Source organism: Osmia bicornis, chromosome 12 (genome assembly GCF_907164935.1).
Source record: "Osmia bicornis bicornis chromosome 12, iOsmBic2.1, whole genome shotgun sequence".
In the NCBI taxonomy this organism is placed as follows: Eukaryota; Metazoa; Arthropoda; class Insecta; order Hymenoptera; family Megachilidae; genus Osmia; species Osmia bicornis.
Genome location: NC_060227.1, coordinates 219517 through 239639, shown reverse-complemented (window position 1 = coordinate 239639; position 20123 = coordinate 219517). Strand labels below are relative to the sequence as shown.

Sequence of the window (20123 nt, the reverse complement as noted above, 5' to 3'; positions counted from 1 at the left end):
CCCATCGTTGTCGTGACGCGACAATCGGCGGCAGAAGGGACGAGAGCAACGGTAACGGTGCCAATGGTTGCTAGTTGCGGCAACCTTAACGGTCCACTCGTGGAACAGCAGAACAAGCCGCGTCGTGAATATCTACATCTACGATCACGGAAATAGGAATAGGAATAGGAATAGGAATTGAAGCACCAACACAAGCAGTTACACGTGCGTGTAACGTGTAACCGTTCGAGTAATCCACGCTCTGTCGTAACTGAACCATCGCATCGCGCGACCAGTTGGAGGGCGACAGCTGCCAACCGCGTATTCCCACTTGGCGATTTTGCACCGAAAACTTTTGCCAACATCGACGACGACGTCTTTCTTTCGAAAGATGTTCTAGTCTGCCGATTGGTTCGCGACAACGGCCATACGAAAAACGCGAGTGTCAACTTTCTCTTTCCCTCGAGCGATTTTCTGCACGCGGGATGGCGTCGAACCGGAACATAAGAGGTAAGCGACAACCCTTCACCTTCGTATTTGAATCTGACGCATAAACGCGCGCTCAACGGGCACGGTCCACGCTGCGTTCGAAAAAGAAGTATACCAGTATCGACCCGTGTCGAAGGCGTTGCTTCCGACGTCCATGCTCTTGACAAATGCACCGGCGGCCAACAAGAGTATAAATAACTAAGTTCTGGGTGAAGGTCGTCATAGCAAAGTTTCAAAGGCAATGCTTCTTCTTTGAAAAGTTCCTCCTCGCGATTCGAAGAAACGACGAACCCTCCGAGTTAAATAATCGTCAACGAGACAAAATTGTTACTCATAGGGGTCACTAATTTGTCCGTATATTACGTTCGAGATACGCGTCGAAGCAATCATGGAGGGTCGTTGCGCGACCAAACTCTTCATCGTATTTCCCTTCGTTTCAAATTTATCCTTGTAACCCCATCAACACCGCACCGATCGCTTCTCAATGGATAAATTAAGTTAGAAACGGTAACTGAAAATTAGATAAAAAATATGTCACGTAACGAGTCAACGAGTTAACCCGGTCAACCAAGAACTCGTTTTATTCTCGTTTCATGTATGTACCTACTTGCAGACTTGCTCACGTGCAGACAAGTGTTAAACATCATGGTGATATTGGGTTTCATGTTGAACTATATGTTACGCGTCAATATGACGATCGCCATCGTGTCGATGGTAATTCCGAGCAACGATAGCTCTCGTTCCAGCGGAATTCGCCTTTCCAACGAATGCTTCGAATCTTCCCCCCAGCGAACCGCTGCAAACTTATTTGATAATGGAACAACGAGAAGAGAACCGAAGACGACGACGACCACGACGACGACGACCACCACTGATGATGCAACCAACGGTTCTTCTTTCGTTAAATTCCCTACACATGTATGCCGCATTTATTTTTCTCTTCAAACGACTTTTGCTTCTGACGCATTTTCAATGAACGCGTTTCATTCCGTTTCATTCCGTTTCATTCCGTTTCAGGAGGAAGTGAATGAAACTAGGTACTCGTGGAACGAATACCAAGTGAATCTTGTACTGGGAAGCTTCTTCTGGGGCTATATCTGCACCGAATTACCAGGCGGAAGGCTGGCGGAGATCATAGGCCCGAAGAGGGTGTTTGGATACAGTATGCTGTTATCGAGTGGTATAACGCTCTTAACACCGTTGTCCGCCACTTATGGATACATTATGGTGGCAGGTTTAAGAACCGTTCTTGGATTCATGCTGGTGCGTTTCTACAATTTTAAACGTTCAACTGTATCTACAATTGTACAGTGTAGACTAGAAACAGTTCTCGAAACGATTGCGATTGCGATTGCTTGAACGCAGGGAGCTACTTGGCCCGCTATGCAACCCATGACTGCTCGATGGATTCCACCGACCGACCGAAGCAAATTTGTCTCCAACATGATGGGTATTTAATAACGATCGGGTACAACGCTGCGTTACAAACGCGCGCCTTTCAAAGAAGACTTTTTCTTCGGCCCGTTTCAGCTTCGTCGCTCGGTGCGGCGATAACGATGCCGATGTCTGGATTTCTCATCGCTTCTTTCGGATGGCAATCCGTTTTCTACGTAACCGGTACGATCGGGCTGCTTTGGAGCATAGCCTGGTTTCTATTGATATTCGACTCTCCAGCTCAGCATCCAAGAATCTCCGTCGAAGAACGTCGATACATCGAAAATGCGATTGGCTCGACTGCCACCACAAAGGTAATCGAGAAAAAATATTTCGAGATAAAACTTTTCAGCGAGAAGAATCTACGTATGTATCTACATGATATGTACATATGTACATATTATGTCTTTCCCCTTTCAGCGATTGACCGTTCCATGGAAGTCCATCTTCACCTCGATTCCAGTTTGGGCCATCATTGTGACGCACGCATGCAGCGTGTTCGGTTACTTCACCGTTGTCAATCAACTACCAACGTACATGAAATACATTTTGAATTTTAACATTAAAGAGGTTTGCTCCTATTCGTATTACACATGAGAATACCTCTTCGATTTCGTTAATCCGAAATTTCTTTTTTTCGCTTACAATTAGAATGGAATACTGTCTTCTTTGCCGTATCTTGGTAAATACATATTCGCCGTGTCGATGTCTTCCTTGGCCGACTATTTACTAAGAACAAAAAGGTTGTCTGTAACTGCCATTCGAAAAATTTTCACTACGTTCGGTGAGTACATCTATATGTAAATACATACATATGTATGTAAAACTACGACATTATGTCGCGTCTCATTTTCAATGCTTCTTCATAGCCATTCTGAGCCCAGGACTGTTGATGATAGTACAAGCTTATCATGGATGCGACCGTGTCACGTCCGTAGCCATCTTCACCATTGCTTTAACGATCAACGGAGCGGTAACGGCAGGTTACCTAGGAAACAGCCTGGACATTGCACCAAATTTTTCCGGGACCATCTTCGGCATGGCGAACACCCTTAGCTCTTTCGGTGGATTCCTCAGCAGTTATATGGTCGGCACGATAACTTACAAAAATCAGACCTACGCTCGATGGAGTATCATTTTCTGGGTTCTAGCTTCGACTTATTGTTCTGGCGCTCTTACCTTTGCTATCTTCGGCAGCGGCGAACTGCAGAAATGGAACAATCCTGAGCAGATCGAAGATAGAGAAAAGGCAGACGCAGCGAAATCTCTTACTTCAAAACGCGAATCTATACCGCTGAAAGACCAGACAGAAATGATTTCTTAACCATTTCTTCAACATTTCTTACAGTTTCAAATTAGTTAGAATTTTCGCGCTTCGAGGATGCTACTCGTAACACTCTCTGCCGCATGCCGGTGTAAAGAATGATAGCGGCTTGAAAATGATTGCGTATCTCAAACTCGGTATCAGTTATATGTATACATACATTTTATATTTTTAACGCATTTCATGCATTTTAATGCTATTATAATTATACGAAATATAAGATAGATGCAGAATATCTTGCGACTTCTAATAAGCCGAGAAAAAGTGAATGAAAATTTACCACTTTTAGTTTTAACATTGCACTGTTAGATGGCTACAGCTGTACCATGTTCAAAACGCGCACAATATGTAATTGAGAAAGATAAATAAAAAAAAAATTTAATTAATAGCCTTTGCTTCGAACATATTTGTAATTGTTGCTTATTTATATACATATATGTATATGTTTTCAATTTCTAGCCGACCATTTTAAATTAACTTCCATTTGGGCGGTGCGATTTATCGACTATCGATAATACGAATACGCGCGACTTGGATATTTTTGAATAAAATAAGAGTGAGCCGCGAGCCCGCGCAATTTTCATTTCGTCTGTCGGTGGTAACGAGGCGCTTGAGTAGAGCGGATTGGCGAAACGGAATCAGTGAAAGAAATTCTGTCGGAAAAAGAAGGAAGACTCGAATGGACTCGAAGGAAAGCTGTAAAAGGGAAGAAGACATAAGACGACGGTGGATCCGCGTCGCGATGACCGGCGTAAAGGCGCCGCGCGTTGCGGTGATGCTCGCCGTGACGCGTGGCGCTGCGGCGCTTCACCGTCATGCCAGGAACGCAGCCGATCGAGAAGCTGATTTCTCTGCTCTTCCCTTCGTTTCCTTTCCTTTCCTTTCTTTTTCGCAACAGAACTATCACCCTGCCTTCAACCTCGTGCCGTCGTTTCGCGCCCGATGATAAAGAAATCTTGGCGGGAAACAGTCCAATTGCAAATTAAAAATGTGAACAGAGCGCGCAAGGTATGTACATACACACAGAATCTGTCATAAAAGAATGTTTTTTCTATTATATTAGATTATATTAGATTATATTAGATTATATTAGATTATATTAGATTATATTATATTATCTTCTCGCTGACTACTTTTGCGATAATTATTGATAAATAAAGTTTGAATATCATTAACGGTTCGGTAATGCAGATGACCGCTTTCACTGCGGCTGTCGATCGAACGAGATAACAGCAGTAGATATTTCCTCGGTAGACATTCAGGTGGAAGCAAGCAAGTAAATCGAGAAAAATGGACCGTGGAATAATGTGAGAAAGGGAGGATAAAAGAATGTAGAATGCGAAGAATCCACGGACTGCGGTACTGAATTCAATCGCAATGTCGCAAAGAGTAGGCGACCATCAGAGTAACGGAGGTAGCCCCGCGAAGAGTTTGCCGCGCGGGACCGCCCGCTCAGGCAACTGTTCACCAGGAGCACAAGTTAACGAGTTGCTTACCGAATACCACGAGTCCGCTTCCTCGATCCGATACTCTCTTGCTCGTTTCTGATTAACTAAGGTTTAATCAGCTTTACGAGCTAAACTTCTTTCCTCATCCATACACGCGCATGATAATCCCTGCCAATATTTCCACGTTACCCGATATGGAAAACCCTTGGATGCGTTGAAAATCTTGCTCAGTTTTTTATTAACGACAAAGATCACGCGTTCTAGTTCCCACCCTTTACTATCCAGTCTTGTCTATCTCTTGCCAGAAGGTACAAGTACATATGTATGTAGAAGATAGAAGATAGAAGATAGAAGATAGAAGGTAGAAGGTAGAAGGTAGAAGCCAGAAGCCAGAAGCCAGAAGCCAGAAGCCAAAAGCCAGAAGCCAAACGGGTATATTCGTCTTTCGTATACATTCCTGATCGCGGTATTCGCGGAACGTTAGACGCATCTTTCAATCCCACGGTGAGCCTTATTGCAAGAAGAATGGCTCTGGTCTCGAACCATGTGGTTAAAATCTGAATTAATGCATTGCAAAAAGAAGCGAAAAAAACGAAATAATTGGAAAATCTAAGAGCGTTGAATAATTGAATTTTTACTCTCTTAATTTAATTGATATCGGATAAAATTCTTTCGCTGACTGACAATGAGTGAGAAAAGAAGAGACGTTGCAGAATTTTTCAAGATATAATTGGCCCGATGATTTCGCACGAAACGAAAGAGCGCAGGAAGAAATGATGTTGGCCGATCATTATGGTTTCTCGTAATAACGCGTTGGAAAGCGAACGGTTGCACGCACCGATCTCGAGGAACGCCGATGCCCTCGAGTAGTCGAAGAACAACTATCGGCGCTGCAAACTGCTCCCCTACCACCCCCAACTCATGGGAACAAGCTCGAGGCGATGCGAACCTCTTTCCCCATTCAGATTCTCTGCTCCATCTCTCTCTCTCTCTCTCTACCTCTTTTCACTCTTCATGGATTCGATCTCGATTTTGGAAAAAGAATCGTTCGCTCGCAAGATGTGTAAAGAAAGAACGAGACAAGAGAAGACAGAAGAGGTAGCAAGGGAGTTGTGTGGAAGAGGGAAGAGAGAAGAGGGAAGAGGAGGATGAGCAGAGCACGTACGCAAGGTATGCGGGTGAGAAACACCCGGGGCGGCTGACCGGCCGATCCGCCCACGTTTAGAGACGCGCAGCATCGTTGCGCCAGTGGGATTCGAAGCAGTGGGAGCCGAGCGTGGTAAAATGCTCCTTCGAATTGTAGGCGAACGAGTTCTGCGACGTGGCTGATGAGAACCACGCTCCAATAAGCCTGCACGCGATTCGAAATCCAACGCCCCCGCGGGCACACGCCACCCTCACGCAAACTTCGGACAGAACACCACTTTTTCGAGGAAAAAATTCTCTTAAGGTTGACGACATTCCGCTTCGTTGAGAACAATCGTTCGCAAATTGAAAAAAGAAAGTAACTGAGGGGAGAAAGCGAGTTTTATGCCGAGCAAGAAGAGAAGATACTGACGATGAGATATAGGGACTTTCGCGTATGGTGCAACTAGACGACTTGTCTCGATCGAGCTGAAACGCGGCCACCGGTGTCAATCAAAGGTAAGGTAAAACGAATTCGACTGGTGACAGAAAAGTGAGAAACGTGGTGTAATAAGCAACGTCGAATTTATACGGATTCGCCGCGTGTTTGCGTGCTCGAGCAGCTTCCGGTTTCGAACCGCGTTCGCATATGCATTCCCACCTGTCGTAATTGTCCACGTTTGCTCGAAATTTCCACCTGATGCAACAAACTCTTCCCTCCCGCCCCTCGAACACTCATCATCAGATCACTCCGACGATACCGAGACGAATTCGAGTCACAACAAACCGTCTCGTATTACATACATATAATAATATGTAATACTTTTCCTTACGACTTACTCGATTCTATCGCGTTCATAGGTTCTATTGCGATAGGTTTCGTAAAATTTCGTAAAACACCCGTTATGCACGCTTTCGCCCTTATGGCACAACACCTGACACGCAGTTTGTAGTTTGTGCAAGTAGCTCGCGCTTCTCGACGTATTGCGTTTTTTACCCTTTGGCTCTGTCTCTGTCGGGATCGGTCTGTTCGCGATCACCTGCCTTTTTGCCGTGTGCATTTTTAAAGCGCCTCCCGTTCACGAATTGCTCGGCAAAAAAAACGTGCGCCACGCCGCGCTATTCTATTAGAAATTCCATGTAATTTTTGATTTCAAAACTTAAGAATTGAAACGCAAGAAAATAAACCGGCGCCAGCTGGAACGACAAGAGTCGGACAAGGCGTTTTACGCGGAGCACGTAGGCGCAAAGTTACTTCGAAGTAGAGGAGAGAAACGTGCCCACGCCGCGCTGTAATCGGTACCTTCGCCGTGAAACGCAGCAAGAAACCGAACTCTGTCCGGTTCGCTTCAAGCGAGATTAATTCAGTATTCGGTTGGTAATCTAATTTCCATTTCTAGTCTGTATGCTTTCGATGGAAAGCAAGAAAATAAAAGAAAGAGAATCACTGGGAAAAATCTATGCGATAGCAGTCTCGCTAACGACCGCGAAACGTACCGCGACCACGATCCAAGTAACTGGAATCGCGCAGTCACGTTGGCGCCAGTCGTACCGCCGCGCCGCGCCGCGCCGCGCCATGCCATGCCACGCCGGTAACTTTATATCGATTCCAAGGCTCGATTCTCGGCTCTCGACTCTCGAAATCCCGTCGCGTCGCGTCGACCGTCGGGGATATTCGGCCGCCCCCAGTTACCCGAGCGAGCATCGATGTATTTATACGACGATGCCGAGGTACATCTGTTTCCATCCGGGCACGTGTCGGTCACGAAATTAGAACGCTCGGGAAAAGACGGGGAAAGAGGAGTGAAAACGAGCCAAATCGAGCGTAACGAAAACGTGAAAATCTTTGCCGCGCCATGCGCCACGTTGAAACGGATCGTTTCACGATGCGTCGCAAAAGAAAATGACACGCGGGCTGATTAAATACTTTTTCAGAAAACTGCCAACTGAAACTTCGTCCAGTTAACCAATCCTCCAACCAGCTGTTATACGACTGGAATAGAAATGGACCAAGCTGTACAAGCAAATTATGCATAAACGCGCGTTCACGCGTATGCTCATTATTGCTCATGCGGTCGATTCGCCGGATAAGCGAAAGCTTTCACCCAGCTCCGTACTCGGGAAACCCTTTGAATCGTTCTAATACGCGACGGATCTCCCTGTCGCCAGAGGAATTCATTTTTCTCATAGGGGAAAATTAAAACCGAAAAAAGAAAAAGAAAAAGAAAAAGATAAAGAAAAAGAAAAAGAAAACCGTGTCTCGCTTGAAACCTGTAAGGTTTCAACGTTTTCTTGGAAGAAACGATTCGAATCGAAATCCAACAGACCACCGACTATCCTGTAATTATAAAATTCTTTGTACAATTAATAAAAATGACAAAATTGTACGAAAACCGTGAACGATTTCTATCCATCGTCCGATTACGTGTACGCGACAGCTTTTAAATGGGCATGTGGCGCCAGATGTCGCGCCCCGTAATCTTTAGACCAAACCACCGCACCGCACCACACCGCACCGCGACGGTCTCGCTACACGCTACACGCTACACGCTACACGCTACACGCTACACGCTCGTTCGCACCCTCTTTCTCGCTCGTCTGCACTGGCAAGCGTTCGAGAACGAAGCGCCATGCTCTGGCTCCTCGTATGTATCGTGTTTCATAGTCGCGACGGTAAGGAGCTGCAACTTTTTACCCGCGATCACTTTGCCGATTTGAACGGCATTTCTTGCCGATGCGTCGTACCGTAAGCTTGTGAATTCAACGTTTCAACGCGTCAAATATGTACCTCCGAGAGATTCTCTTTCCTCTCGAGGAAAGACCAAGAGTTTCCATTCCGGAAAAAAGAAAGCACAAGGAAACATTGCGTTTGGCGCGAGGGCAAAAGCGAGAAAGATTGGTCGAAATACAAAAGCCGAGGTGTGTAAAGGCCGAGCAATTATGCGGACAGAGGAACAGGTAGAAGATCAGCCTGTTCTCGGAAGCAGAGGGTATCGGTTACACCGTGAACAATGACGCCGCTGGCCGTATTTGGGGTATCGGTGTCACCGTATACAATTCCTTTACCACCTGGGTCATCGAACCGTTGTCCGCGCATCACCATTATTACCTCGAACGACCCAACACCTGGATATTTGGTGCCTGCTGAGCACGCTCTTCCAACGACCAATTCTCTTTCCCTCCTCTTCTCTTTCTCTAATCCATTAGCTTGGACGGTTCACGTTCCCTGGTCACCGAGACAAAAGCAGGACATCTAAACAAGGGAAAATCGGTACGTGCGCGGTACTCGAGACGAGAATCACGGAAGAAACGCAGAGACAAGAAGGTAGGTCGAGAACGCCTTCTTTCCTTCGAACCAGGCATAAATCAGACTCGCGTCGAGGGACTCGTTACGCCACCACCCTCGCACCCCCGCACCCCCGCACCCCCGCACCCCCGCACCCTTGCCATTCGTAAATTTCTTTCGACGAACAATACGCTCTTGATGCGACCGGGCCCCCTAAACTTCTAAACTCTTACCCAGCTTTGTAACCGATACCCCTAGACCCTTAACCTACTCGTATTTTCTCTGCTACACCTGTCCGAGTTTGCCTCGGACCGAAACGAATCCTTCTCCGTTCTTCCAGCTGACAATCAGACCCATCGAGACTCCTTCCATTCGACAACTTGAACGAATCAAACGACTAAAAGAACGGAAGCGTAATGAGAAGAGAAAGAATGAAAGATAAGATTTCGAGTACTAACAGATTATCCGCTGATGGATAAAGAACGGAGAATGCAAAAGGATGAACGGGGGCAACGAAGAAGGGTAGAAAGGCGGAGGGTAGAGAAATAAAGGCAATGAATGATGCCACGCGGCAGGTGCATCGTGGCATGTTTAACGAGTGGTCCGGTCCCAGGCTCCGTGCACCTGTAACACGTTTCGTCGACCGAACGAATCGTTTCGAAAGAACGATACAGTCTACACTCTACGTCTTCTTCGTCGTCGTCGTTGTCGTCGTTGACGCCAGTTGCTTCGATCTTCAATTTCTAGACTCTAGAGAAATTTTGTAAACTGTGTAGATTTTCTTCTAATCGTAAGGCACGAAAGAAAGGAGAAATTAATGAAACTGGTTCGTCGATCCGCCTGGCACATTCTTCGGCAAGAGGTAATTGGCGCGCAATATTTCAAGGATCGTAAGTCAGGAAGCCAGAGCCCTCGAGGTTCGAGAACGTGAGAAATAAACGATACCGTATACGCGCGAGATGAAATACGATCGCAGCGCGACTGCGCTCGGAGAAAAGCCGCTTAAGAATGCTCTCTGTCTTTCATATTCTCTTTCCCTCTTGTAATATGTATGTATGTACATACACGCTTGCTGCATGGTGCAGCGTTCTTCTTTCTCTCCTTTCCTCTTGCCCCTGCACGCTCTCTTTCTTTCTCTCCTTCTCTCATCCAGATCTCGATCGAGCCACCTGTTGAGCTTCGGCAAGTTTCGTTCCCTCCATCAACGGCGCCACCGCCACGACATACCTTTTTCGCTCTTTATCTCTTTCCCCATCAATTCCATTATCAATTCCTTCACCAATCGCGCGCTATATGTAGAACAACTTACGTTCTAGCGTAATTTTCTCTACTTTCAAAGATTCGCTAAGGAATACGTAAAAGTCCGATTAAGGTCGCGATAATCGAGGAGCGTTCATCCCTGCCGTGTAATACAAAGCGATAAATGAAAAATGAGTAGTTGTCCGTTTAAACGCGTCCAATTTAACTCTGGACCAACTGACGACCAAATGACGAACGGTACTCCCGCCCACCGTATGTTTCCCACGGTTCGTCGCGTGCGAAATTTGAATTTCGTAGAAAAACAGGCGTTCGACACTCGAAAATATTCCGTGGTTCGTTGCTCTAGGTTGTTCAGTCTAATCGATAAACAGCCATATGAAAGAAAAGAATTTGCTCGTTAACTCGCGACCGCTACCGATGGCTACCTACCGATCGCTACCGAACGATATAGGTACACATGTACTAACAAGATTCCGTCGCTCCATTATCGCATAGCTACGCAGGCAAGCGTGGGAGCGTTTGCCGATCTCTCTTCCAACTTGAGCGGCTACAAATTACTACTATACACTTTTAATGCTAGTTTCCTACGGATCAAACCATTCGTCAGCACGTGTACGCCTTCTCGAATTCCAAGGATGAACGAAAACGCTGGAATACCCGGCTACCGCCCGAAGCGTCTCGTTCCTCGAGCATCCTGCTGGTCAACGCGCGTCAATCACCTCCTCCGTCATTAACGCGCCATTTAGGTACTTCCATTCGAAAGCACCAAATTTGGAGAGAAAAAATGGAGGAAATAAACAGCTGCAATAATGTGGATTAATCAGAATTCGACTCCGTTTATCGAAGCAGCGACCGAGAGGCGAAGGAGTAAAACACCGCGAAATTCACCGAAGAAAAAAGACGTCGAATTTCGAAGCGAATCGATCGGAATCGTGCGTCGACGACGGCCGAAGATGACGCTGTCTTTTTTGACAACGGCAGGTGCGAAGAACCGCGCGGACCACGCGAAATAATTCAGCCGTCCACCGATGACACGAATGTTGGTGTTGGTGTTGCTGTTGGTGCTCGCGCGCGCACACGCATGCACCTTCTCTCATTGGTCGCCCCGGCGCGGCACGGCGCGGCGGCGGTGCATTTACCTTCGAGAGCCGAGTCAATCGACACCTGCTACTCTGCACCCATCGACCGTGATCGAATAATGATAGGTACATACGTCGAACCTTGACTCCACAGAACAGAAATTAATTGAATTTCACGCTGATAACCTATTTGCGAGAACGAAATCGCAACATTTCGATTGCGCCCGCCCGAATCGGGATAGACAGCGGTACGCGTTACCAACAGCCACGAAAAAGAAAGAGAGAGAAATGGTGATAGAGAGGGGTGGGCTCGTAGGGATGAGAAAGGACATATGGCAAAGGTTTAATAATTGAAGCTGACAGTGGCGCAGATGCGAACGCAGCCGCGCGATCCGCCTATCAAATATTTAGAGATATAAAGTACGCACATGTTGCTGTAACATGGTTTGCGCGCGCCACGTTAAACGGCCGTGTCCACGCAAACACGTTTCGTGGTCGGTAATACGCGCGATACGTAAACTCGTGCAAAGGTAAAAACACAACTGATCGATATTGAAAAGTCCGCCGAATCGAAGAATTAAAGGGGCGCGGATAAGAGAATAGATGAGGGACGAAGCAAGGTGTAAGATTTATTGTTAGCAGCAAGCGACTGGCAACTACTATACACAAGTGGCAACGGCAGGTGCGTGTGCCGCTACTTACAACACAGTGGGGATACCGACAAATCGCGACGCCCTCGGAAATGAGAAGACCCTTGCCAAACTTGCCCGACAGGTTACTACTATGTACCTCGTACTCGGGCTGGAAACATGGATCCTTCTCAGAAATTGTCAACGATTCCTCCCCATCATCTTTTAGATTTCGCGACATCTCGAGGAAACATTTTCGAGGAAACGAATCGTCTACAGATACGTCTCATCGTTGTTATATTGATCTTATATGTACTCGTATGTACAAAACTCGGTCGAACGTGTTCCGAGTTGGAAGGGCAGTTTGTACCCTTGGGAATTTCCTTGGCCTTTTTCGTCGCATCTGGTCGACACGCATCCCAACAAATCCGATGGCCCGGCCTGCCTGTTCGCCTTTTCTCTTTAATACCCTTAACACACCCCTATCTGCGCATATGTTTCGCAGATACCAGACGATCCGATCGCGCTCGCATCGGGGGTTCCCCGTCCTTTGTCGCTCCATTTCGCTCCATTTCGCTCCATTTCGCTCCATTTCGCTCCATTTCGTCCAAAGATAGAAAACGTTCTTCGGTTTGACCATTCAGAAGAGAAAAGAAAGGAAAAGAGGTTCGAATGGTCGAAAAGAATAAATGTCAATTGTTTTGGCAACGGTTCGTTCGTGGTATCGCAACGCCTTGCAAATTGCAATCGATTCTGGCTCGCAGCTGTAACGAGTGCGTTGCGATAGAAGACGATTATCTGTTCGCGATTCGAGGACAGCCGCATCGCTGATAACGGCAACGATAGCTGCCGGTCGTTGTACTTGATCGGAAATATCGATTGCACCGATTGCACCGATTGCACCGATTGCACCGATTGCAAACGAAAGAAGCTAGCCTGGGGCTTTAAACTTTCCTCGAATCGCGAAAATAGTACCAAACTATAGGAACTATGTTGGTTCGGCCAACGAAGGTGCGATCAAACAATCGATCGGATTAGGATAATCCGACCAGTCGAAACAGAGATTAAGTTGAATAGTAGCAGATGGCCAACATACGCCAGCTACGAGGAGGCGCAACGATACTCGTCATCATCGAGTAATCGGGACAATTGGAGGGATTTTTCCGCTCGTAAATAGTCGAACAAGGGGTGGAAAGGAAAACCTTTCGGCCCTTTCGGCCCTTTCGGCCCTTTCGGCCCTTTCGGCTGTTGAGCATGAACAAGATGAGAACGCTGTACGGACGGAAAGGACAGGCTGTTGAGAAAAGCTCCAAGAGGTTCGAAACAAGGGTGAAAGAGCGGCCGAGTGGGTTTCGAGGGAGGGTCTGGGAGGTAGAAGAAACATTTAGCTTTAAGACGTTTAGAAGGTAAGAAACCTTTTGACTTCGATGGTAAAGGAACACGAAAAGTAAACGAAAGAAGAAGAGAACTTGATAAAGAAACGGGAAACAAAAGTATTCGATTCGAATTCGAGTCGAGAAGATATTCGCGCGACTACGAAGGAAACAGACGAGACCGGGGCATGGCAGGCGAAAGAGAAGAAAGGCACGACATCACGAGACAGGAAGGGAAGAAAGAGCGAGCAGTGGAGAGGTGGGAAAGAAAGATGGACGGTGCAGAGAAGCCGAGTCAAACTCTCGCCGGCTGGCGCCGTTCTGTCGGCCCCCGCTGCCTCTTGCCGCCAACAATGCGCGCCGTACGTCTCTCCTCTCCTCTCCTCGCCACTTTGCCAATCGTTTCGCCTGCCATCGTCGCTAACGTCAACGCCAACACCTATACCGATCCCGATACCGATACCGATACCGATACCGATACCACCAGCATTCACCATCGATGTCAACGTTATTCTCCTTACATTCCCTTACAAACGATCTAACGATTTCTCGCTAAAAAACTCGTAAACCAAATCTGCTGCACGAAACTTGCAATCGAATTTAACTTTTCCATCTTGTGCTAGTGTCTAAGCTATTCGGTTGGTACTCGGTATCGTTGATGATACCGTGAAAAGCGGGAAAAGACAAGATTCATTGGGTTGGTAGTTAGTATGTAGTATCGAACAGACAAACATTGGTAGTGGTGGTGATGGTGGTGGTGGCGGTGGTGATGGTGGTGGTGGTGGTGATGATGGTGGTGGTAGTAACGTTAGAGGCAGCAAAGTTGTGCAGGCCAGTAGTCGGGACTCGGGACTCGGTTGCGCTCGTATGCGATGAAAGAGGTTCGAAAGCACGAGGCGAGTCAGTAGATGGTCGAGGGGAATCGAGCGAGGTCGTGCTCCGTTTCCGTAATTCTTTCAATCTTTTTACTTGAATCTGAACTTTGTCGATTGTTGTTTACGAGTCGTGCTTGGATCGCATTCGATTTTTCCAGTGATTTCTAAAACTCTTGTAACGAAGAAACAGAAAGTGTACGTGGTGGAAGAGAACAGCATAAAAGAGGAAAAGGAAACCTTGTCCGTGTTACACGTGTACGGTGGTATCCACCCCATGAAAAATAGTGTGTGAAAGTAGTAGTGGATGTACGGTGATCAAGAATAGAAGAGCACCACCCGTGACTATTGCTGCTGACAAAAATGACCCATCGCGTGCTGGAATCCATCTCGGAGCTGTCCACATTGATGAAAGGTGAATATTTCAAATGTTTTCAAGCCTGTTTTCAGCGCTGCTGCTATTCCCCTTCGTTAAGCGATCTTTCTTCGTTAAATTATGGATGCAAAATATCTGTCGAGATTTCCGGAATAACTCCATCGGTTCTAATGATTGCGATCAATCTTCGATAAAAATCGTAACGTTATACCTAATAGAGAAACATCGTTGTTCCGTCGATCGGTATCGTGCATGGTGGGAGTTGTAAAGAGAACGATAATTATTGTTATGAACGGCGCCAGCCGTCCCCGAGAAAGAGATCGACTGGTTTAGCAGCGCGGAGACACGCGGCTTCGAAAAGGACAAACGCAAACTCCTCTACACTCTGGAGTCTAGAGTCTAGACGATGGACAGAGAGAGAGAGAGAGAGATAAAGTAGTAGATTTAGGTATGTGTGCGAGCGTGGCTGCGACTCGCGACCAAGAGGCTCTGCTGATTGTGAGAGAGAAACTTGTCTGTGAGGAATGAAGCAAGGAACACCGAAAGAGAAGGCGAAAGAGAGATAGGGCGCGGCGGCGCCAGCGTGGGTTGCCACACAGACGCGGACGAGCCAGCAGCAACAGCAGCAAACAGCAAACCGACTCGCACGAAACAAACGACCCCTTGACCAAACTCGAAACTCACTACATACCCATCTAATCGCTACCCATTTGCTCTCACGCTTCTCCGAGTACTTCTTTCTTCATCGTTTATTTCGACATACAGCGACACGCCGCCGCGCCGCGTGCCATTTCGTTTTACTCGTTACCTTTTAATGCAAACGGATGTAAGAAAAATCTTTGACCTTTGGCTAATTCCGATCGTATGGAAACAATGACTAAGCGATTTCATTTCCGTGACAAGTTGGTTCGTAAACGACAACGAGCATAAAAAGGGGCAGAAAAGGGAAGGAAAAGCCCGGAAAAGTAGATTTTTCGAGTGTAATCGATACCGTATTGTGCGTGGGACAGGTACGCAGAGGTACGTAAAGGTACGCAAAGGTACGCAAAGGTACGCAAAGGTACGCAAAGGTACGCAAAGGTACGCAAAGGTACGCACAGGTAGAAAGAAACGAAAAGCAACGGAGGCTAACTAAGCGTCGAAACTTCCACCCACCTGTGCGCAAAATCGCACCTGCTACCTGAACCGGATCTTTTCCGTCGGATCCGTATTGCCTCTCTTTTCTTCGATAACAGCAATCTTTTCTTTTCTTCTCTTCTCTTCGCCGTGAAACCCGTCTTTATCTTTTTTCCTTTCTCGCTCCTTGCTTCTTCGTTTACTTCTCTTCGTTTGATCCGCCTTCCTTCTTCTCTTTCGTTATCACACTCGAGGGAAAAGAAATCTTTCGCACGCGACTACTCGAGCAACGCGCTATCGGAGGAAATCACTCTTAGTGAGTAAATATTTATACGATTTGCGTATTTTTGTTTTCAATAAAGTAGGAGACAAACGCTGAGGATCGTTTAATCGTTTAATCGTTGCAGGCAATGATATCGATTTAAACGTCACTCACGCTTGGACACCATCTGGCTAGCGCCACCTTCTCTTTTTGCCCGTGCTTCACTACCCTCGACTCCTCTCTTGTCTTTCCTCGAGGATTAACCACGTTTCTATCGATTTTCCGAATTATCCGAATTATCCGAATTATCCGAATTATCCGAATTTTCCAACGAAAAGGAGAAAATTGTTCGTGTTGGTCGGTGTTCGTTTCTTTCGCTCTTTCAACTTGGTCGATGTCGCTTATTTATAATCACCGCGAGAGTTGGCCGCGATCCCCTCTTCTCCTTATTTCGGAGCAGTTGCGTCTTCAGACGTTAGATTCGAGCGTATCTAGCTTTTGTAAGATCGTTTAAAGAATTAAAGAAACTTTGATCGTAGCTGAAATTACATATAGTTGAGATACAGTTTGTTTTCTACATACAAATGTCGCAGGCATCGCACAAATTTCAAATCGCCCACTCGAGCTCGAACGAAAAGATCCGATATACATATAGCAGCCAGTATGCTTTAAGCTGTGCGCCTTACCGCGAGTTTACACAGATGTCCAGATGTTATTTTCGGTTGTTTGAACAATTGCTGAACGAGACACGACAAAGGTGGTACCAACATATTCGCCAGTATAATCCAAAGACACGTGTTTGCAACGCATCTCTCTCGTTATCTTATTCCAGTGAAAATAGATACCCGTTTCTCTTTATTTCGCGTCGGAAAGCGAAAAATTTCCTTACTGTTATCGTCTGCCATTTTTCAACGCGATTACAAACTTTTCGACAAATAGGTACACGCTGTTTGATTCGACGAGAGAAATAGAAAGAGAAAGAGAAAGAGAAAGAGAAAGAGAAAAAAAAAAGAAAGAGGTTATCGTGGTTGTGATACATTCTTTGGACTCGCATTGTCACCAGGTACACGAACCGTTTTATTTCTCGACCCTGTCCTCGGTATCTTTGATTTCGAAGAAAATCAATCTACGTAATCGGTTACGCGTCGATTTATCTACTCGAACGTATCGCGATTCGTACTAAGAAATACAATAGAATGATCACTATCCTTTCGGTTCTCGATAAAATCGAAGAATACAGTGGCAACTATTGGGAGAAAAAAAATTTGGTACGATACGATTCAGGATCCGTAGAAGGATCAGGCATGTGTTGACGCAAAAGTGAAGCAAATGAGACTGCCGACACAAAACGGGGGATAGCGTTAGTATCAGTTAACTCTACGCTCCTTTTACCCTTTAAATACCTATTGTTTCTGTATCAAGTACAGGTTTAAAATTCGTCGAATCCGACACGTAAAATAACACCTAAAACGATACACTCAAAATGATACCGAAAAAGAAAGGAAAAACGAACCCGAAGGAAAAAGCGGTAATGGAAATATGTAGACGAAACCGAAAGAGAAGAAGAGAGGGATGGGTTAGGCGTATTATAATCTCCGACCAGTCCTGTGCACCAGATGGTACAAGTTGCATGACGCATCAAACCTGAAAACATTCCGTTTCCTTAGCAGGGCGAGATTTCAGACATTTCAGACATTTCAGACATTTCAGACATTTCAGACATTTCAGACATTTCAGACATTTCAGACATTTCAGGCAAAACGAGACGAGACGAGACGAGACGAGACAAAAATTGTCTTCTCCCCAATTTCTAGCGTTGTTTCTCTTATATGTATATTATTATTTAGAGATAGTTTTTATAAAATTACTATCCAACTTTTCTATTAGATCTAGACTCGATTTAACACGTCTCACAGGCGTTCATGTTTGTTTCTTTTTAGTCGGTGGTGGGATGACTGGTTCCGAAAAGGATGCTGGTTTCTGCAGCGGAGGCGACGAGGACGACATGTCTGGTCTCCACTCGCCGAGCGCCTCGGAGGATAGCGTGGAGGTACAGGTAACACCGATATCCTTGAAGAACAAGAGGAAACTAGCCGAACCACGAAAGATTCAGGAACCTAGTACGGCACCATTGAAGAAGAGAAGATTCGAGCAAATCGAGGAAGAAATCGTGCAGGACGAAGAGTCCAGAACTCTTCGATCACCGAGTCCGTTCAGACCATGGAACTGTTCCAGCAAAAGCATCGGTGTGGAAAGACCGAGTGTGTTCTCCTTACTGTCGGATGCACCACCGTTCTCCGTAACGTCTCTTACCTCGAAGCGAATCAATCGTGTAGACGACAGCGACAACATCCTCGAGGATGATCGCGAACGCGGTCAGAATTCAGAGAATAACGATGTTTCTGGAAATGCCGAGGGAAACAAAGAGTCCCGAAGAAGACGAAACGAGTTACAGACAAACCGAGACCATCTACCGCCAAGGTTGCGTCATGCGACTCGTGAAAAATTCGATTCATCGACAGTAACCAACGTTACGGAAACAACCACGACGGTCACCTCAACGTCTGTACTACGATCCACGACGATGCATACGAGGTTGCAAGAAGAACCATTGTCGCTCGTCCTGAGAGAAGACGTAACTAGCAGGGTGCCCTCGCATCCAGCAATAAACGGAAGTTACGAAAAACCCTGTTCGTACACCGTCGAACGACCAAACGTCTCGTCCGCTTTGTTATCCTCGTCGCCACCGCCTCCGCCATTGTCATCTTCCTCCGCTTCCCTCTCTTCGTTATCCTCCTTGTCATCTTCCGCATCGTCCTCGTCCTCGTCCTCGTCCTCGTCCTCGTCCTCTTCCTCGTCCTCGTCTTCATCCTCATCCTCCTCGTCGTCGTCGTCGTCGTCGTCGTCGTCATTGTCTTCCTCCTCTCTATCATCATCCTCCTCGTCGTTTCATCGTCAACCGAATCATCGAACCGACTCCTCCACTGGCAGTGGTTCCTTCTCGACGGCGATGTCTACGACCGCAACCATTACGACCACCGCCACTGCCACAACTACCACCACCACCACGAACATCCAAACCGGTCACTCGAGGCAACATCCAGTAGCGGGTCAACAGAGAAATTACAAGAATATGACCCGAGAAAGGAGAATAGAAGCGAATGCGAGAGAAAGAACGAGAGTGCATACGATAAGCGCCGCGTTCGACACTCTCAGACGAGCCATTCCTGCTTATTCTCATAATCAAAAGTTGTCCAAGTTGTCCGTTTTGAGAATCGCCTGCAGTTACATTATGACTCTTGGTAAAATCGTGAACCCTACCGTGGAAAACGAGCCGAGCAATGGTGCTTCATTGAGGGCCTGCGTCGATCTCGTTTCCAGGACCATCCAAACCGAAGGCAAACTGCGAAAGAGAAAAGAAGACTGAGTGAGAATTACGATACGCGTAACCAATTATGTACCATTTTTCGTATCCCACCGACCCTCGCCTCGAATCGTTTACCATTTACGCATTTAATCTTTCTACTTTTTCTCTCTTTCGATCGTTTGCGGGAAATTCGAGGCGGAATAGCGAATACAAACTTGCCAAAACTCTCTTGGTCCAATACCAACAGATGCAAGATGCAAAACGCGAATTTCATCGCGAACAGAAAAGTCTTTCCAAACTGTTCACCCTATTTCGATTCTGTACATCGATCGAACACGATCTAATTGTAACCCTTCGATGTTGCGTAAAGTTGATGTTGCGAAGCGTGTACGTACGTACACGCTTCATGCTTGTGCTATCTCTCATGATTCGAATAAATAAAATTCGACAGATGAACGTAGACCGGTGGTATGTACATACATACATACATACATACATACATACATGTTTTATATTCTTTACGATCCTCCTTTTTTCCCACCAAAGTTTCATAATTAACGCGTAGCTCAAGTTGAACGATATTCCTTTGAAATCTAAACGATTAACAAACGAGTGGTAAGATATACATATGTAGATACGTGTGACGAGATTGGTTCGGTAGCAACAATCCACGTGAAATCGTGCCCGTTATCAATCCTACCTCA

The 20123-nt window shown here is 46.3% G+C and overlaps 2 protein-coding genes across 2 annotated transcripts; both read left to right on the top strand.

The window, feature by feature from the left end:
- The first annotated feature begins 33 nt into the window (after nucleotides 1-33).
- Nucleotides 34-3632, top strand: LOC114877608 (putative inorganic phosphate cotransporter). Its single transcript, XM_029190400.2, has 8 exons — nucleotides 34-489; nucleotides 1082-1386; nucleotides 1486-1731; nucleotides 1834-1918; nucleotides 1999-2216; nucleotides 2323-2472; nucleotides 2554-2686; nucleotides 2772-3632. Exons 1-8 carry the CDS (start codon nucleotides 465-467, stop codon nucleotides 3224-3226), a joined length of 1617 nt encoding a protein of 538 aa, XP_029046233.2. The 5' UTR covers nucleotides 34-464; the 3' UTR covers nucleotides 3227-3632.
- A 10305-nt stretch (nucleotides 3633-13937) lies between these two features.
- Nucleotides 13938-19918, top strand: LOC114877585 (uncharacterized protein DDB_G0271670-like). Its single transcript, XM_029190343.2, has 2 exons — nucleotides 13938-14713; nucleotides 17993-19918. Exons 1-2 carry the CDS (start codon nucleotides 14662-14664, stop codon nucleotides 19477-19479), a joined length of 1539 nt encoding a protein of 512 aa, XP_029046176.2. The 5' UTR covers nucleotides 13938-14661; the 3' UTR covers nucleotides 19480-19918.
- Nucleotides 19919-20123: the final 205 nt, after the last annotated feature.